The sequence below is a fragment of the Acipenser ruthenus genome, chromosome 9, assembly GCF_902713425.1.
Source record: "Acipenser ruthenus chromosome 9, fAciRut3.2 maternal haplotype, whole genome shotgun sequence".
Taxonomy (NCBI): Eukaryota; Metazoa; Chordata; class Actinopteri; order Acipenseriformes; family Acipenseridae; genus Acipenser; species Acipenser ruthenus.
Window position 1 is genome coordinate 16,412,154 of NC_081197.1, and position 18,152 is coordinate 16,430,305.

At 43.1% G+C, this 18,152-nt stretch overlaps 1 protein-coding gene across 1 annotated transcript in view; it reads right to left on the bottom strand.

Annotated features, from left to right (window-relative positions):
* Positions 1–1,708: 1,708 nt before the first annotated feature.
* Positions 1,709–18,152, bottom strand: part of LOC131738061 (LHFPL tetraspan subfamily member 6 protein) — a 75,604-nt gene continuing 59,160 nt past the window's right edge. Inside the window, exons 3-4 of the mRNA XM_059031257.1 lie at positions 6,792–6,890; positions 1,709–2,491 (exon numbers count right to left, since the gene is read on the bottom strand). Coding sequence (XP_058887240.1) covers positions 2,373–2,491; positions 6,792–6,890 — 218 coding nt within the window. The 3' untranslated portion in view covers positions 1,709–2,372. The remainder of the gene's footprint in view (positions 2,492–6,791; positions 6,891–18,152) is intronic.

The window sequence follows — 18,152 nt, forward strand, 5'->3', positions numbered from 1 at the left end:
TGACTGACAAAAGTTTCTGCTTATGGTTGGTTGTTCAGAATTAGTTGTACCGTATATCCATGCAGTATATTTCAATCTAACATAGTATGCATACAGATACTGTATCTCATGCTAGCTTTCATAATTTGATAAGACATTTTCTACAGTCATACATTGAAATGTAAAACTAAACACAAGACTCAGTCATCTTGTTGGTAACCATCTCTAAATGATTTTATTAGAAATAAGCTTAGTGGATTCTTGTTTGGGTTACAAACATAACTGTAAAATCTTAAAAAGCTGGATTGGTATTGCCATGAATAAAGGAACTAGCTGGATAACCATTGCAGCCTCTTTACAGCCTGGAACTCGCCGGGTCCCTGGCCAGTAGGAGCCGCTGTAGCACAGTGAGGTAACTCAGTCCCTGCTTTTAATACTACAGTGATATATCTGCAATTAGAGCATAGCCTGCTGTCCTTTACTTGAATTATCTGTAGATGGAACCAAATGGCATCATTTCAGCAGTGGTATTAGCATGCTACAAATAATAAGCAGTTTTTTTACTGTACAGTATTTTTTTCCATGTGGAAAACCACTTATTTTCAACTGACCCCATTGTGTCAATTTAACAAGCAAATTAGGGAGCATTTGACTCTGTTAGGGCTCTAAGTATTATGCTGCTTGGAGCTTACAGAGATCACAGAGACATAGACTTATTAAACTGGAAATGTATGCTGCAGTGTTCTGAAGGGAAAGGGAGGTAGTTGGCAGCCCTGAATAACAACCCTAATAAGCAACTTACATCAGCCTGATGAAAAAAAACACTTTGGAAGCTCCAGGAAGGGAACAAGCAAATGAAGGTACAGTTATTTTAACTTTATACTTTGCTTTTTCTTGCATCCGTCTCATGACTAGATTTGCTTGAGGCCTGATTCCGTTTTTTTTTTTTTTTTTCCTCAGGAACTGTCTGAGGTCACTACATGCTTTTCGAAGGGTACTATGAATATCCAAACCTTATGCACTGCTTAAGCTTTTCATCAATGAACCACAGGATACAGCGCAATTGGCACTGGGCACCACTGGGCTAAGGATTGTAGGACATTACTAAATGCTCCCTCGTCCCATAAGATGGAGGTTTTTCGTATGTAAGCTTTAGGCTTGCTCTTTGTACAATGCCGTGTATAACTAAAACACTCAAGAGCAGAAGCCAGTACAGTTTTTATAAATTCAAATTATTGTAGCTGTGCTCATCTTCAAAGTGTTTCAAAAGACACAATATCATCGGTGAAATTGATATTTCCTGTCAGAGCATGTCAAATGTACTTGAATGAATTAACCTGGATACCACAATGAGTAGTGCTGGAATTCTGTCTATAATTATGCAACCCTTTCAGAAAGTTGTAGGGCTTCCACTCTGCAAGCTATTTAAATTGTACTAGTGGTATACATAACTGTCTTTGTGAAACCAAAAATGGTAACAATGCAAGGGAAATGTAATGGTTTGTAACTAAACCATTACAATGCTACAATGGTATGTACCATTGGTTGATAAAATCATTACCAGTGTGCTGCCGCATGGACCACTGTGCAGTTTTGTTTCAAATCCATTGTGTTGCTATAATGCTGTGTTGTGCTAATGGTTCTGCTAAGGTTTATTTTGTGTAATACACTGGTAACCCAATTATTTTTAACATTTTCTCTGAGGGGGTGTTGGTCCACAATACCAATATTTAGTAGGTGTGTTAAAACAGAATTTATTTACAAATGTGGTAAAATAAAAACATACATTTACACAAAAAAATGTGTATGCTAATAATATACAATATACATTATCATACACCAACAGTAAACTAAACATACTGATAGACTTTACCGCCCTCTCTTTAGGACTCTACAGTCCATAGTGGCCCTCTACATTCCAATACACTGGTACTGCACTTGAGATCTCAGATTATTGCGCTTTATAGTTAAGGCAAGAAAAAAAGAATACTTTGCTCCACAAGAACAAGGAAACATTGGTATTATTTCTGTTGATGTTGTTGCACAAACTACTACTTGACACCACAGACAGTGAAGAAATTAGTTAAAATATGGATACAATACAAGGATATGAACTACTTAAGAAATTGGTCCTTTAAAACGACTTTTAAGAAGAAGCTATAACTCTGTGCACATACTTTATTTATAAATGACCATTGACATCTGCAGGCTATGTGGCATTCCAACTTGGTGTCTAATGTCCTGGTTCAACGCAAAGTCCATTGGACCTCTTTTTTGTGGCAAGCCAGCCCATGTCTGTAAATTCAAGATGAGTCCCATAAAGGGGTTGCCAGGCAACCCGTTTTCTTAGCCTAGGCCTTCTTCATTGTTGGGTCTTGCTGACTTTTCAGACTTTAGTAGGGGTAGTGTTTCTGCTTCTTGCCAGCAAAACATGCCAGCCATGTGCAAATTAACATTGCAGCAGCTGCTCCACCGCCAGTGCAGTAATAAGCCCAGCCAATCTGACAAGTACCTAAAAGACAGTGAACAAGGTAGGTCAGTAAAATACATATTCCCCTGCCAAGGGTATACTATAAATAACTAATTACATCTGTCAGTACCATGATGAAGCTGGACGTGACAAACAAATGATTTTCATTTTTGTTGTTTTATATACGGGTATGCCACTTGCCTAAGTTTTTGAGCTACAATTTATTTCATTTAAAAGGAAATATGCAAATCTATAAAAAAAAACTCAGTTGAATACAGCCTGAGGCAGTCATTAAAGGGTACATAAGCACCTTTTTATTTTATTGTGTTACATATTCCCATGTATTACTACAACTGTTTACGTAAGGTGTGAGTATTGTTTTAATTATTATTTTTTTTTTTTTACATTTTGACCACTTTTATAAACTTTTAAATTGCATTCCCTGCCTCAAGATGCCTTCCCATGAACCGACATGGACTTCTCAGAACTACATTTCCCATCATCCTCCTGCTCACATATTTAACTGAGATGGATTTACCAGTGAGCATAGGCTAAAGTGGTTTAGAGTGCAAATGTTCTTGTACAGAATATCCAACTAAAGAATCAATATTCCATTATTTTGTAACTTGATACAGCACTGTGGCAATGTGCCCCGTCCCTGTGTGCATTTGTGTATGTTGCGTGTGTAAATGTTGGTGTATAGATTGGTACACGGGATATAAACGGGTCTGTGTTTCACGTGTATTTAAAGTGTAGATTTGTATTTAGGCACGAGGAGAGCACAAATCACTTCACGTGCTGGTTAAATGTAATATGTGAGCACGGGGTTGCACAGAATTAATTCACGTGCTGGGATTCAAGTGAATAATTAATTAGTAATTGAATCCCAGCACAATAGTATATATAGACGCACATTTCTTGCACTCAGGGTTAGGTGTTCAGTGAGTGGAGAACGGGATTGGAGACGGAGGTAATAATAATAAGAATAGTAACGTGTTTTCACTCACCGTGTTTGTTTGTCTCCGTGCACCGTTTGTCTGTGTAGTCCGTTTTGTTTGTCTATTTATTTTGGCGTGTAGTGCCGTGTCCTGTGTTTTGTATTCCGTTGTTTTCAAACCTTTTATTTGTTAATAAACGCTGAGTGCAGCCATTGCACTCAGCTCATCACAACCACTGTCTGTGTGTTTGAATTCCTGTCTGGTCTGACGCAACCCACTCTGGCCGTCTTTGTGACACGTGGTGTCCTGCGTGGGATCGACAGCGCCTCCAGGACTCAGGCCAGAGCAGGAACCGCAGTTTTGGAAAAAATAAATAAATAAATAAATAAAAAAAAAAAAATGGCAGAAGACGCCATCAAAGTGCGGGACTGGATGCTGGAAAATGCTGGGCTGGAGGCCCAGTCTATACCAGTAGTCGTCCAGTTCCTGCAGTTTATGGACAGAGAGCGATGGGAGGCTTATGCAAGGGAGCAGACCGTAAGCACCTGGGAGGAAGGTGTGGGTTTGGTCCTCAGCTACCTGGAGGCAATTATAAGTGGAACAGCAGCCCAGGTAGCAGTCCCACCAGCAGAGGAAGAATGCCTGCTGTCCCCGTCTCCACCAGCAGAGGAAGAATTCCTGCTGGTTTTGCCTCCACAGCCCAAACGGGAGGAGCTTGAGTGTCCACAGCCCAAGCGGGAGGAGCCCGAACGTCCTACGCCTGAGTGGGAGGAGCCCGAACGTCCTACGCCTGAGTGGGAGGAGCCCGAACGTCCTACGCCTGAGTGGGAGGAGCCCGAACGTCCTACGCCTGAGTGGGAGGAGCCCGAACGTCCACAGCCCAACGGGGAGGAGTCGGTGCGTCCACAGCCCAACGGGGAGGAGTCGGTGCGTCCACAGCCCAACGGGGAGGAGTCGGTGCGTCCACAGCCCAACAGGGAGGAGTCGGGGCGTCCACAGCCCAAAAGGGAGGAGTCGGTGCGTCCACAGCCCGAAGAGAGGGAAGACGGGGCTTCCACAGCCCTAGGACCCAAGCTGCCAGCAGAGGGTGAATACCTGCTGGTCCCACCTCCACCAGCAGAGGGTGAATGCCTGCTGGTTCCACCTCCACCGCAGTGGGAGGACTGCTTGCCCCTCCCACCTCCACCAGCAGAGGGTGAATACCTGCTGGTTCCACCTTCACCACAGTGGGAGGACTGCTTGCCCCTCCCACCTCCACCAGCAGAGGGTGAATACCTGCTGGTTCCACCTTCACCACAGTGGGAGGACTGCTTGCCCCTCCCACCTCCACCAGCAGAGGGTGAATACCTGCTGGTTCCACCACCTCCAGGAGCAGAGGAGCAGGAGCTGCCTCTGCCTCCGCCACCACCACCGCAAGGAGCAGAGGAGCAGGAGCTGCCTCTGCCTCCGCCACCACCACCGGAAAGAGCAGAGGAGCAGGAGCTGCCTCTGCCACTTCCAGGAGCAGAGGAGCAGGAGCTGCCTCTGCCTCCACCACCGCCAGAAGCAGAACAGCAGGAGCTGTCTCTGCTTCCCGTACTTCCACCACGGGGAGTACGGTGGCCGGAGCCCCAGAAAGGGGAGCTGTCGGCCACGAAGAAGGGGGAGGAGGTCTGGAGACCACCAACCCCAGCAGCAGTTTCGCTGCCGGAGATCGTGGGGGAGGTCCGGAGACCTGCTCCCACTGCAGCAGTTTCGCTGCCGGAGATCGTGGGGGAGGTCCGGAGACCTGCTCCCACTGCAGCAGTTTCGCTGCCGGAGATCGTGGGGGAGGTCCGGAGACCTGCTCCCACTGCAGCACTTGTGCTGCAGAAGAGACTGTGGCCGGAGCCCCGGAAGAGGGAGCTGCCGGCTACGAAGAAGAGGGGAGGTCAGGAGACCATCCCCCAAGCAGCCTTTCCGCTGCCAGGACTGCCCCTGCTGAAGGAGTCAGTCTGGGAGCTGTCGGCACGTCTGCTGACAGCATGGCCAGTAGCAGCCTGGCTACTGGCAACATTGCCACCTGTGGGCCCCTGGAAGCCTCCCTTCCCAGCCCGAGACTTTGTCCTGGACTGCTGGATTTTTAAGGGGGGAGGTGGCCGTTGAGGCCATGTGTGCTGCGCACAAGGGGGGGTATATGTGGCAATGTGCCCCGTCCCTGTGTGCATTTGTGTATGTTGCGTGTGTAAATGTTGGTGTATAGATTGGTACACGGGATATAAACGGGTCTGTGTTTCACGTGTATTTAAAGTGTAGATTTGTATTTAGGCACGAGGAGAGCACAAATCACTTCACGTGCTGGTTAAATGTAATATGTGAGCACGGGGTTGCACAGAATTAATTCACGTGCTGGGATTCAAGTGAATAATTAATTAGTAATTGAATCCCAGCACAATAGTATATATAGACGCACATTTCTTGCACTCAGGGTTAGGTGTTCAGTGAGTGGAGAACGGGATTGGAGACGGAGGTAATAATAATAAGAATAGTAACGTGTTTTCACTCACCGTGTTTGTTTGTCTCCGTGCACCGTTTGTCTGTGTAGTCCGTTTTGTTTGTCTATTTATTTTGGCGTGTAGTGCCGTGTCCTGTGTTTTGTATTCCGTTGTTTTCAAACCTTTTATTTGTTAATAAACGCTGAGTGCAGCCATTGCACTCAGCTCATCACAACCACTGTCTGTGTGTTTGAATTCCTGTCTGGTCTGACGCAACCCACTCTGGCCGTCTTTGTGACAAGCACCCAATAATCTAATTCTTCTTTTAAAATAAGATTAGGCTCTCTCTCCAACATTTTTACTTTGTTTACATTCCACTTACTTGCTTCAACAGGGTCTGTTAATGTATGCACATAACTCACATCGTCTTACTGGTTCTGAATAAGAATGCCTCTACTGGTTGCTGTGTTGGATACATTACAACACAGGCAACTGCATTTGACAAGTGCCTGAGACATTACAGGTAAGTGGTATCTAGAATAACAAACACAGCAGATCTGCTCAAAAAGGTACTTTGCCCCTTTTTCGACTCTTCCTAAGCTGCAGTTAAAGTGCTGAATTAAATCTCACAAATCAGCTTAATATCGAGCAAGCATTTTACTTTAGCATGTGGTATTTAAGTTGGGTCTTCATATTGGATCATATTAGAGCTATATTTTGTACAGGTCAAAAGTGAATAGCTATTTGAAACGAAATATATATATATATATATATATATATATATATATATATATATATATATATATATATATATATATATAAAAACAATAATATATTGTATTACTACCTTTAAAATAAAGCTGAATTGAATCAATCTTTAAGAAGAGTACATTCAGGTTTTATAAGTGATAGAACGCTAACAGTTTATGAATACATTGTTGTAATCCTTACCCAATTGAAACTGGTCTGAGAGGTTACTGCAGGTCTGCCTGACTTCTTCACTGTCCCAGCCCAGAGGATAGAGAGCACAACCAGAGCCAATCAGCAAACCTGCAAGACCAAGAACACAACATCTTTATTCCTGTATACCAGTTGTCTGTGTGATTTGAGCACAAATTCCATATGACTTCTTCTTTCCATCAATCACATTCCTCACATAACACTTGGAAAAGAAATGTCCATGTTAAACACAGCTGTGCTTAGCAATGGCCTGCTGTGCCACCTTACTGACCCACACACTAACGCACAAACACATTCCAGTGTTTGGTTGAAATTGTTCCTACTTTAATCATAGTTACAGGAATGACTGATATATCAAAAGTATGTGAAACAAAAACTTGGTACTGTACTGTAATTATTAACCAAAGCAGAGTAGTCAATGCAGAAGTTTTCCAAGCTCTGCAGTAACCAGCCAACAAACATGCTTGTTAATTAATTTGTTTATTTAGCAGACGCCTTTATCCAAGGCGACTTACAGAGACTAGGGTGTGTGAACTATGCATCAGCTGCAGAGTCACTTACAATTACGTCTCACCCGAAAGACAGAGCACAAGGAGGTTAAGTGGCTTGCTCAGGGTCACAAAATGAGGCAGTGGCTGAGGTGGGATTTGAACCAGGGACCTCCTGGTTACAAGCCCTTTTCTTTAACCACTGGACCACACAGCCTATTGTTTTTAATGAATGCATTTTTTATTTTTAGCCCGGTACAGTGGGGTTCTACAATATGAACCAAGTTTGGATGAGCAATAAGAGTGACATTATTAAGGTGTCATCAGCAATGGCTGTGGGTGAGACATGTATTGTCCCTTTTTTCCCCCACATACCCCTTACTTATAGTACTAAATATATTGGTATCCCTGGATAGCTAATCATCTTCTCTTATATATATATATATATGTGCAAAAGATGTTAATGGAAAGTGCAGTGTTACACCAAAATGTTATCTTTTTGAGGAATGTAAAATCACTAAGGGTGGGGCCCCTTGCTTACTAAATATCTTAGTATCCCTGAATAAATAATTGGAAAATATGTTTATTAAAAATCTATAGGTGTAGTGGTACCCCAAATATTATCAATTTACTGCCAATGCAGAATGACTGTGGTCTGCAATGGTCAATGGTCAAGAATTAAATCACATTGACTTTTGCTTGCAAGGTTTTCAGGCAGGAAATCTATAGTATCATTAATACAGTTCCTAGTACATTAAGTACAACTGTACATTAAGATACAGTTAAGCAGTATCTATCACAAGAATGTAGCAGTTATAATTGTTTTCACCTTTCCCCAAACAATGTGGTGACATGCCTGTAGTAAAAATCCATACAACATTAAACAGGATATTAGAATATTTTGTTAATTTGCCGGATGGTTTTGGGTGAAGCAAAAGAATATGAGATGCCTTTCGTCATGAATGGAATAGTTTTCCATTACATACTGTATTAATCCCACACACTACTAGAGAATTTGTATAGATCAAATAGGGATATGAAATACAACTGTTCATCTTAACATTTGGATTACATTTACCATTTTTGAGGCCTACATCTGAACTTCAACCCACCATCAACCATACCTTTCAAGTGCAGAAATAGGTTATATATATATATATATATATATATATATATATATATATATATATATATATATATATATATATATATTGTGATGATGTGTATGTACCAGACAGTAATTTGGAGGCTTTAGGACCATGGGGGGGTAGCCACACACTGTGTTGAAACAAATGTAACAAGTGTTTAATTGTATAATTAATCGGCAAATGCTGATCAGATGGAAGTGATCAGGTTGGGGTTAAAAAGGGTTTCAGTTTGTGTGTTCGGGGAGAGGGTTGAAGTGGTGAAACAAGCGTGTTGGACAAAAGGTTTTCTTGTAACAAAATAAAGGTACGGCGATCCTTGACAACGAAGTTCTGGACGGTGATTTGGCTGAGGTGATTCTGGGAATTAGTTTAAACAGGGGAACAGGCTTACCCTGCCCTGCATTAGTTAGCTTTTCTGTTTCTCAGTTTAGTTAGCGCCTGAAGAAAGGCTAGGTTTTGTTTTGTGTGTTTTTGTTTGAACAGTTTGCTAAATAAACGTACGCCACGGCGTTTAAAGAGCACTACCCTTGTTTCGTGTATAATTAAAGTGACAAACACCTGTTGGAAAGAACAAAGTACTTCACAATATATATATATATATATATATATATATATATATATATATATATATTTTAACTGTATATCACCTTTAAAGCAACTGCAGTCAAAATACCACAATTATAACGAAATAGTATTTTCATAATACATTTGTATGATTGTTCAAGAGCATAAATAAAGAGGTGTACTGGTGGAATTATTATTTGACCATCACAAACTCTTCAGTGTTGCTGTGTGTAATTAAGTAAGCTGACTTGATTGTCTTATAGGTCTATAGGACTGCCACATGTTAACACTAACAGAGGATTTTAATGGGAACACACTATTAAAATAATACTTTAATCATATTATGACAGGGTGCCCCGCCCCTGTGTGTATTTTATGTTTTATATTGTATGTGGTGTGTTATTGTTGGTGTGCATATATTGGTGCATGGGGTATACATTGGGCTATGTAGCACAAGTGATTTAAAATGTATATTTGTATTTAGGCACAGGGATTGCACAATCACTTCACGTGCAGAAAAAATGTGTATTAGTATTTGGGCATGGGTGTGTCACAAAGTAGTTCACGTGCAGACTGTGCTGAGATTCAACTGAATGATTGATTAGCAATCGAGTCTCGGCACAGCTGCATAACAGAGTCAGTGTTTCACACACACAGGGTTGGGTGTACAGGACGAAAGGACGGGAGAGAGACGAGAGTAAAATCTATAAACTAAAGCAATTGCTACTCGTACTGACATAGCTCAGCACCATACTAGTTTGTTTAGTGTTCGCCGTGTTTTGTTTGTTTGTCTGTTTTGGCCATCATGCCTTTTGTTTTGAATGTTTGTTTTGTCTAAATATTTACTTTGGTTATTTAATAAATTCGTGCACCAGCGCTTCAATCCCTGCACTGTTGTCTGTCTACTTCCTGGCCTGACGTCACCACACGAGCCAGCCTGTTCACACATATTTAAATATTAAATAAGCTTATTGGTAATTCAAGAGTTCATAGAAAATAACACCAAACAGCTGCTAATAAGCCTTGTGTATTTCTATGATCTTATCATAAACCCTGATAGAAATGCTATATAGAGGCTTGAATACAGTTAAACCATTATTGGGTTTAATCTCTGTTATGAATATTTGAGATAGCAACTCTGTTGTCCCTGTGTCAGCTCTGCAATCCGATCTAATAAGTCACTCAACACTGAGAACCCATTCTGGAACACGTCCAAAAGGTCTGCTGGTAAGTGGCATTATGGCCACACAAGCTTAATCCCTTTCAATTTGCTTTCCCTTGCTATTTTACATGGAAGTGAGAGCTGATAGCACTGCTGCAGGAGTAGATTATTTCTGGTCACTGGTTATCACATTAAACATTACACAGATAAGGTAGAGAGTTAATCCATTCTGTCAATATGTGGAATCTCAAAGCTACCAGACATGTCCATCTCTATGCTTTTGATGCTTGGCCTTTCTATGGAAAGATGGGCGTAGATATAAATAATAATGCATTTTGTACCTACAGTGCAAATATATTGATGAAACTGCAAGGAAACTAGGTACACTACTGTTTCAGCTACAGCATTTATCTTCCTCAGTGTTTTTTTTAAGGCAAAAATAGAAATGTGCTCACCTAAACTTCATTAACAAGCCAGCACATCCTTTTTCACTGCTGAACTGGTTGTTATCCAGTGTTAACAGGAAATAACTGTCTTTGTCACTGCATTGTATAACACAACTGGTGAATTTCAATCTTGTTTAAAGTTACAGTATGGATGTTCTGGTGTTGATTATTTTACGTCTATGTTGAAAGCTAAGCAGCAAAGCCTGTTTTTAAAGTTGCAGTATTAACAGTACTCATGATGGGATGGTAAAATGTAGTTTGCAACAAGGCTTGGAGTTACCACAAGTGATTATAGGGGGTGCAAACACGACTATACTAACCTGCGACTGGTATTGACTTTTAATGGTAACACGGGGCTAAACAACAACTTTTACCACTAAATAAATACTTTTGATAATATATCTTGTTGATTTGTCCTACTAATCTCTTAATCACCCTGAACATATAGTACAGTATATAATTCTTCAGGTTTTCTTAAAGGAATATTGGAATTTGCTTTATATATAAAAATCCTAATCGTTCACTGATTTATATGAATTTCTCCCCAACTGAACCTAATTATGTCTTTTCAAATAATACACGGTAATACATATTTGTTCCCTTGCGTTATAACCTGAAAAAACTGTTTTTCTCTCTCTCACTCAGCACAGCAGACCTGCTCATATTTTCCATCTGCTAATTTCTGGCTTATATTTAAGAACATCTGTCCCAGAAGAATGGACAAATAAACACTGGGGCTCTATGCAATGTTTAAAAAAGGCCAGGAAGCCTGGTTACACTACAGATGTTCCCTGTTGTGGCTTTTCTCAAGTACAAACTGCTATCAGCATTAGCTGGAAATAATTAAAGACCCACATGGATCTAGATTCAGAATGAATAATTCATTTTTTTTTTAAATGACAGAGCAGCTTACTTTATAAAGGATTGGAATATTTGAGAAGTTCCTTAATGAATACTGTTATGAAAGAAGAAACCCATCTCTGCTGTTTACACAACTACCACAGAAACATCAGTCTTAATAAACTTCAGATTGTAACTTTTTATGTGTTTTTTCAAATTCATTTTTTGTATGCCTTCAATAATAACGTAGTAACATTTGAAGCTCAAGATCAGCTTCAATGGTACAATACTTTAGTAGAGTGGTAACACTGGCTTTCAAAATAGGTTTTATTTTTATTTTAAACAGAATCATTTTATTCTATAATCAAGGCAAATTATTCTTAAATGGGTCTGGAAGTTGAATGGTCTTACTGCTGCCAACAAGCAAATCTATGTCTGGTACTAAAATGATCTAATGGGACAGAAATGCCAAGAACAATGTCCATTTGTGTGTTAATAACTGTTAGTATAATGAAGGTCCCCATGCTGTAATTTGAATCCATAGATTTGCCAACCAAATGACCATTTCAAGATACATAAAGTTGATTCTGATACCCTTAAGAACTTGCTTAGGCAAAAAATAAATAAACTTGGTGATATTCATTCCCTTCAGAGAAAAAGGGGCTAAATACATGGGGCAATCATCTGAACCCTGCCTTTGCACATCCTCTTAACCAAAATAAGTGGGGGGAACTTTCCAGCAACTAATCTTTCCTTTGTTCCTGTACATTTAGACATCAATCTGGGTATAGTAAAAGCAAAGTCAACCTACCCTGTATGCATAAAATACGACACCATTAGAGCACCTTGTCCATCAAATAGAAACCCTGCTGTTCTATTCACTGCTTGATGAAAAGAGAAACTGAAATCAAGTCTAAGTGCAGACTGACCATGACTAACTGTCAGTCTGCTGTCACCTTTATGACATGAAGTCAGCATAATTAAAGACTGGGTACTCAGTGTTGGATCATACTGTCAATGTTTCTTTCCTGTTGGGTACTTCAACAGTTTGTAATACTTAACATGTTACAGATGTGGTATATGTGGGTACATGAATAAGGTCAATAACAGCAACAACAAGGATTATGTAAAAAAAAAAGCAATAAGAATAACCCTTCCAGGCCTACAATATACAGGGACCTCCAATCACGCATGCCAGTTCATATCAAAACTAAGGATGTGAAAAGAAATGAGCATTTAAAAGCGATTTAAAAATTCTAACAGTCTGACAGGACCCTTGCAGAATACCTTGCCTTCACCTGAGCTTGAAGTTAAAATAAAGCCTGGAAAACGACATGATGTACAAAAATGCTGAGGGGCTTGTTATTGTGTTAAGGTACTGTAAGAACAGGATGTATAATGGCTTAGTGAATATAAGAGTCGGTTAAATAAATTGGTACTGCAACCAGAATATGCAAATAGCCATGACTAGTTTACACTTCAAGTATTTTGATTCCAATTTGTTTATTGGTTTATAACTATACCTTAAAAAACCTTGTTTACAATAACTGGTTACAGTTATACCTTAAAACCCCCTTACTAGACTTCCCTGGTAACTCTTTAAAAAGTAGCAAGTCCAGAACAGGCGATATTTATTTTTTATTTTTTTTTAAATTTAGTCGTCGCCAATTATTTTTACCCCGGTTTTCACCCCAATTTAGCATGCCCAATTATTATCTGTATCCCCGGCTCACCGCTCGCAACCCCCCCGCCGACTCGGGAAACGGAGGCTGGAACACGCGTCCTCCGAAACGTGCTCCTTCCAAGCCGTCATTTTTCGCGCTGCAGATCCACAGCAATGCCACAAGACCTATAGTGCCGGAGGACAACACAGATCTGGCGGCTCCGCTGCAGAGACACAGGCGCCCTATCGGCCACAGGGGTCGCTGATGCGCGGTGAGCCGTGGATTCCCCTGCCGACCTAAGCCCTCCCTACCCGGGCAGCGCTCAGCCAATTGTGCGCCGCCCCCTAGGAACTCTCGGTCACGGTCAGCTGTGACATAGCCTGGATTCGAACCTGCGATCTCCAGGCTATAGGGCACATCCTGCGAGGAGCGCCTTTACTGGATGCGCCACTCGGGAGCCCCCAACAGGCGATATTTTCAATTCTATTTGATTGAATTCTGTCAGCATAATTTTACCCAACAAGAAGTTGAGACCAGACGCTGGTCTTAATATTTTCAGGAAAGCATTATTTATTTTTGACATTGTGAAAAACGCACTGCAATCTACAATAGTGTAAATAATCTTAAAATGTTACAAACTGTTGACAATGATACTTAAAGACAATATTCTGTTGCTTTCCAGCCAGCTCAAGCCTGAATTGCTATGAAATCCTTTATTACAATTTCTTCCTTACACGCTATCTGATGCTAGGGTGTCACCAACAAAATGCACTGAGTTCTGCTCAGCTACCTAATAGACTGGTACAAAAGTACCAGGACTGGTATTTAACAAATAGATACAGGCTTATAATAAATACAGATATTATATGCAGCCTATTATAAATTATATGCACCTGGCATGCTTAATAGGAATTGTACTTATTATACTTGTATGAAGTGAACTACTTTAAATAGCGGTCAATCCTGTAATATATTGGATAGTTCAAAATACATTAGGAAGTTTGAATGAATGCAAAAACCTGACAAAAGTTTTGTGTTTCTGTACTACACACTACATGTATTTCGCCCCATAAAAAGGTTGCAATTTAGTTTGAGTTATATAATCTTACAGCATACTTGCAATTACAATTTGTATCTGCAAAGCCTCTGGGGACTGCTGCTAGTGTAATATATTCATGCTGAATATTAAATGAAATAAAGAATTCTCTTTCATGTTCCAAGTTAGAGTGGAAGATAAAGAAGCATATAATTGGGTAAAACATGAATAAGGCATAGGATTCCACAGTGCGGTTACATATTTAGGAAGTTTGTTACCTTATAAGCCAATGTTGAACTTATCACCTCAATAGCATGTTTATTTCTGTTTTGCTTGCTAAGCTAATACCTATTTGGGTCACAGAGTAATAGGGTCAAGCTTGTGCCCCTGATCCACAAGATGTGCTTTCTGAAAAAAATACACAGGAGAATAAAATATCACATACTATGCAGGATTGTGAGTCACTGAAGCTTTAAACAAATAATTAATAAGGCTCATCAAAACTCTAATGACAGAGTAGAAAACGATAGGGTTGCGGATGCAACCCCGGGTTCCCTGAAAGAGAAAATAACTATCAATGTATGGGATATTGCCGTCAGGCAGGAGGGATTGGCTGAGCTGTATAGCAAAGCTGCCGATAGGCCTCCGCACGAGCCGCCGTATAAGCCCGCCCCCCTGGGAGCTTACAATACGCTGCGCGTGGAGACTCACTTCCTCTTTTGCTTCAGGCTGTGAAGGCTTCCGAAGCGACCTCGCAGCTTGATGGTTATTTTCTCTTTCAGGGAACCGGGGTTGCATCCGCAACCTATCGTTCCCTTTCAAGTCGAAAATAACCAAATCGCGAGGGAGCATTCTCGGCAGTAGGACAGACTTACGCCATAACGCAACTGCGTAGGCAACACATCTACACACATGCGGAGCTGCGCCTCAGCGTCTATGCTCGCAATGACACCTGTCCTAAGGTGGAATAGTCACACCATATTGACAACCACTCTATATGTCCGCAACCTGAGGCGTCATAGAGTGTAACACAGATGCTCCAAATGACGGAGCAGAGGATTCCAGTACATTCAACCGGTAGAACCTCGTAAAAGTATGCGGTGTAACCCAACTGGCTGCAGCGCAAATGTCAGACACCGGCACCCCTCTAAAGAGGGCCCAGGATGTTGCCATACCCCTAGTGGAATGTGCCTTCAACTGCCCTGGTGGCGGAAGGCCCATAGAATCATATGCTAACTTAATAGCATCCACTATCCAATGGGAAAGGCGTTGCTTAGACAATGGCTGACCCAAAGTCTTCGAACCATGGCATATGAACAGCTGTTCAGTTTGCCTCACAGTCCTTGTGCGGTCAATATAACAGCTCAATGCCCGCACAGGGCACAGCATGTGTAACCGCTCTTCCTCTGGGGAAGAAAAAGGAGGAGGATGGAACGCCATCAACTAGACTGGTTGGTTCATATGAAACGGGGATATGACCTTGGGTAAAAAGGCCGGATTTGGACGCATGGAGACCTTAGAACCGTCTCCTGCGAAACGAATACATGATGAATGCACCGAAAGTGCATGTAACTCGCCCACGCGTTTTGCTGATACCACTGATAGCAAAAACGCAGTCTTCATAGACATATCCACACTGTGGAGAGGCTCGAACGGTGCCTTGGTAAGGGCTTCTAAAACCACATCAAGGCTCCATGACGGTAAACTGGTCGTCCTTGGAGGCCGTAAGCGTCTTGCGCCTTTCAGGAACTGAGATGCCAGAAAATGCGTACATGGCAAGCCGATATGGCGGCTAAATACACTTTAAGTGTAGAGGGAGATTTCCCTTCATCTAGCAGCTTCTGCAGAAACTGTAATATCACTGCCATAGGGCAGGAGACAGGGTCATGGCCCTCAGCCAGACACCAACTCTGAAACAATTGCCACTTATACACATACTGCGACCTAGTAGAGGGCGCTCTCGCACTCTGAATGGTCGATATAACTGCCGTCGAAAGCCCTAAGGCTGACAAGCGCTCCCGCTCAGGGGCCAAGCCCATAACTGCATGAGTTTGGGGTTAGGATGCCATAGTCCTCCTTGGGCTTGGGACAACAGGTCCGCTCGCAGAGGGAGGTCCCTCGGGCGACCGTGCAACAACTGCAACAGACTCGGGAACCATATTCTCCGAGGCCACCGAGGAGTGATCAGAATCACTGTCGCTTGCTCTACCCTGACCTTCTCCAAGAAGGCAGGGAGCATCGGAATCGGTGGAAATGCATACAGGAGCCCTGGCGGCCATTCGTGAGCCAGTGCATCGACTCCTAGGGGGCTGTCGAGATCCTTCACCGAGAACCATAGGGGACAGTGCGTGGTCTCTCGCGAAGCGAAGAGATCGACTTACGCTGTGCCGAACCATTCCCAAATGCACTCTACCACCCGAGGGTGAAGACGCCATTCGCCTGCAAGATCTGGAGATCCGCTGCGTAATTGACTCTGCTCAGTAGGTGAACCGCACGCAGAGAGGCTAAACGCGGTTGTGCCCAAAGCAACAGCCGTGTTACCATCCGGTGAAGACCGGGGGACCGCAAGCCGCCCTGGCGGTCGATATACGCCACTTCCGTGGTGTTGTCTGACCGCACTAACACCTGCTTGCCTAGAAGCACTGGCAAGAAGTGCCGAAGGGCGAGGTCCACCGCTCTGAGTTCCAGAGCATTGATGTGGGCTGACCTCCAGGGTCCTGACCACACTCCACGTGTCCCTGTCCCGTTCCAGACTGCTCCCCAACCCTGGTTGGAAGCGTCGGTTGTGATGACTTCCCTTCGGAAGATGGGACCCAAGCGCACGCCCTGGCGGATGTTCGAAGGAACTTTCCACCAGCGTAGCGCTTCCCAGCAGGTTCGGGATACCCTCAACCTGTGACGCTTGTCTCTCCGCGGATGCAACGCGAAGGCATTGAACCAGGCCTGCAGTGGTCTCTGGTGTAGTAAGCCCAAGGGAAGGGCTTGTGAGGCGGCCGCCATCAACCCCAGCATGCGCTGACACAGCTCCATGCTGACTGTTTCTCTCAACCTGAATAGAGAGAGGCAACTCTTTGTGTCGACAGGGTCGCTTCCATAGACACTGAGTCCAGATGCAGACCCAAGAAATCGGTCTGAGGCGGCTCTTCTCTGAATTCACCTTCAGACCTAGCCGCTGGAGATGGTCTGTAACCATCACTGTGTGCTGTGCCAACTGCTCCTTTGACTGCACGCAGACGAGCCAGTCGTCCAGATAGTTCAGTAGTCGGACGCCTTGAGCCCGCAAGGGAGCTAAAATGGCATCCATACACTTCTAAAAGGTTCGAGGAGCCAGAGACAGGCCGAATGGCAGGACACAAAACTCGTAGACCCTGCTCTGAAATGCGAACCGCAGATACTTCCTGTGACCTGGACAGATGGGAACGTGAAAGTCCACGGTGGTGAACCAGTCGCTGTGTCGGACTGACTGGATGATGTGCCTGTGCGTTAGCATCTTGAACGATAACACCCGCAGGTATTTGTTCAGTACACGCAGATCTAAAATAGGACGGAGCCCGCCGTCCTTCTTGGGCACCAGGAAGTACTTGGAGTAGAACCCCTGGTCGATCAGAGCAGGGTCTACTTGTTGAATAGCATGCTTCCTGAGCAATGCCTGTATTTCCACATTCAGAGCAGACGACTGAACCGAGTCCTTCACTGCAGTTACCGCCACACCTCGAAAAGGTGGGTGGTTTTAACCGGAACTGAAGGGTGTACCCAGTGAATATAGTTTTGTGCACCCAGATGTCGTCGGTGCAATGTTGCCAGAACTGGAGCTGTGGGACAGTGTAAGGGTGGGTCAACAGCTGCCTGGGTTCCTCAGGGCTGCTTTGGCTGTGCTCGTCCAGAGCCCCGAGGACACTGTCTGCCACCTCCTCTAGGGCGCCACCCTGTGCGCTGCGGCCTCCCAATTGGGAACTGGCCGCGCGCTGCTGTACTCGCCGGGGAGGTCTTAGTACCCCCTGGGC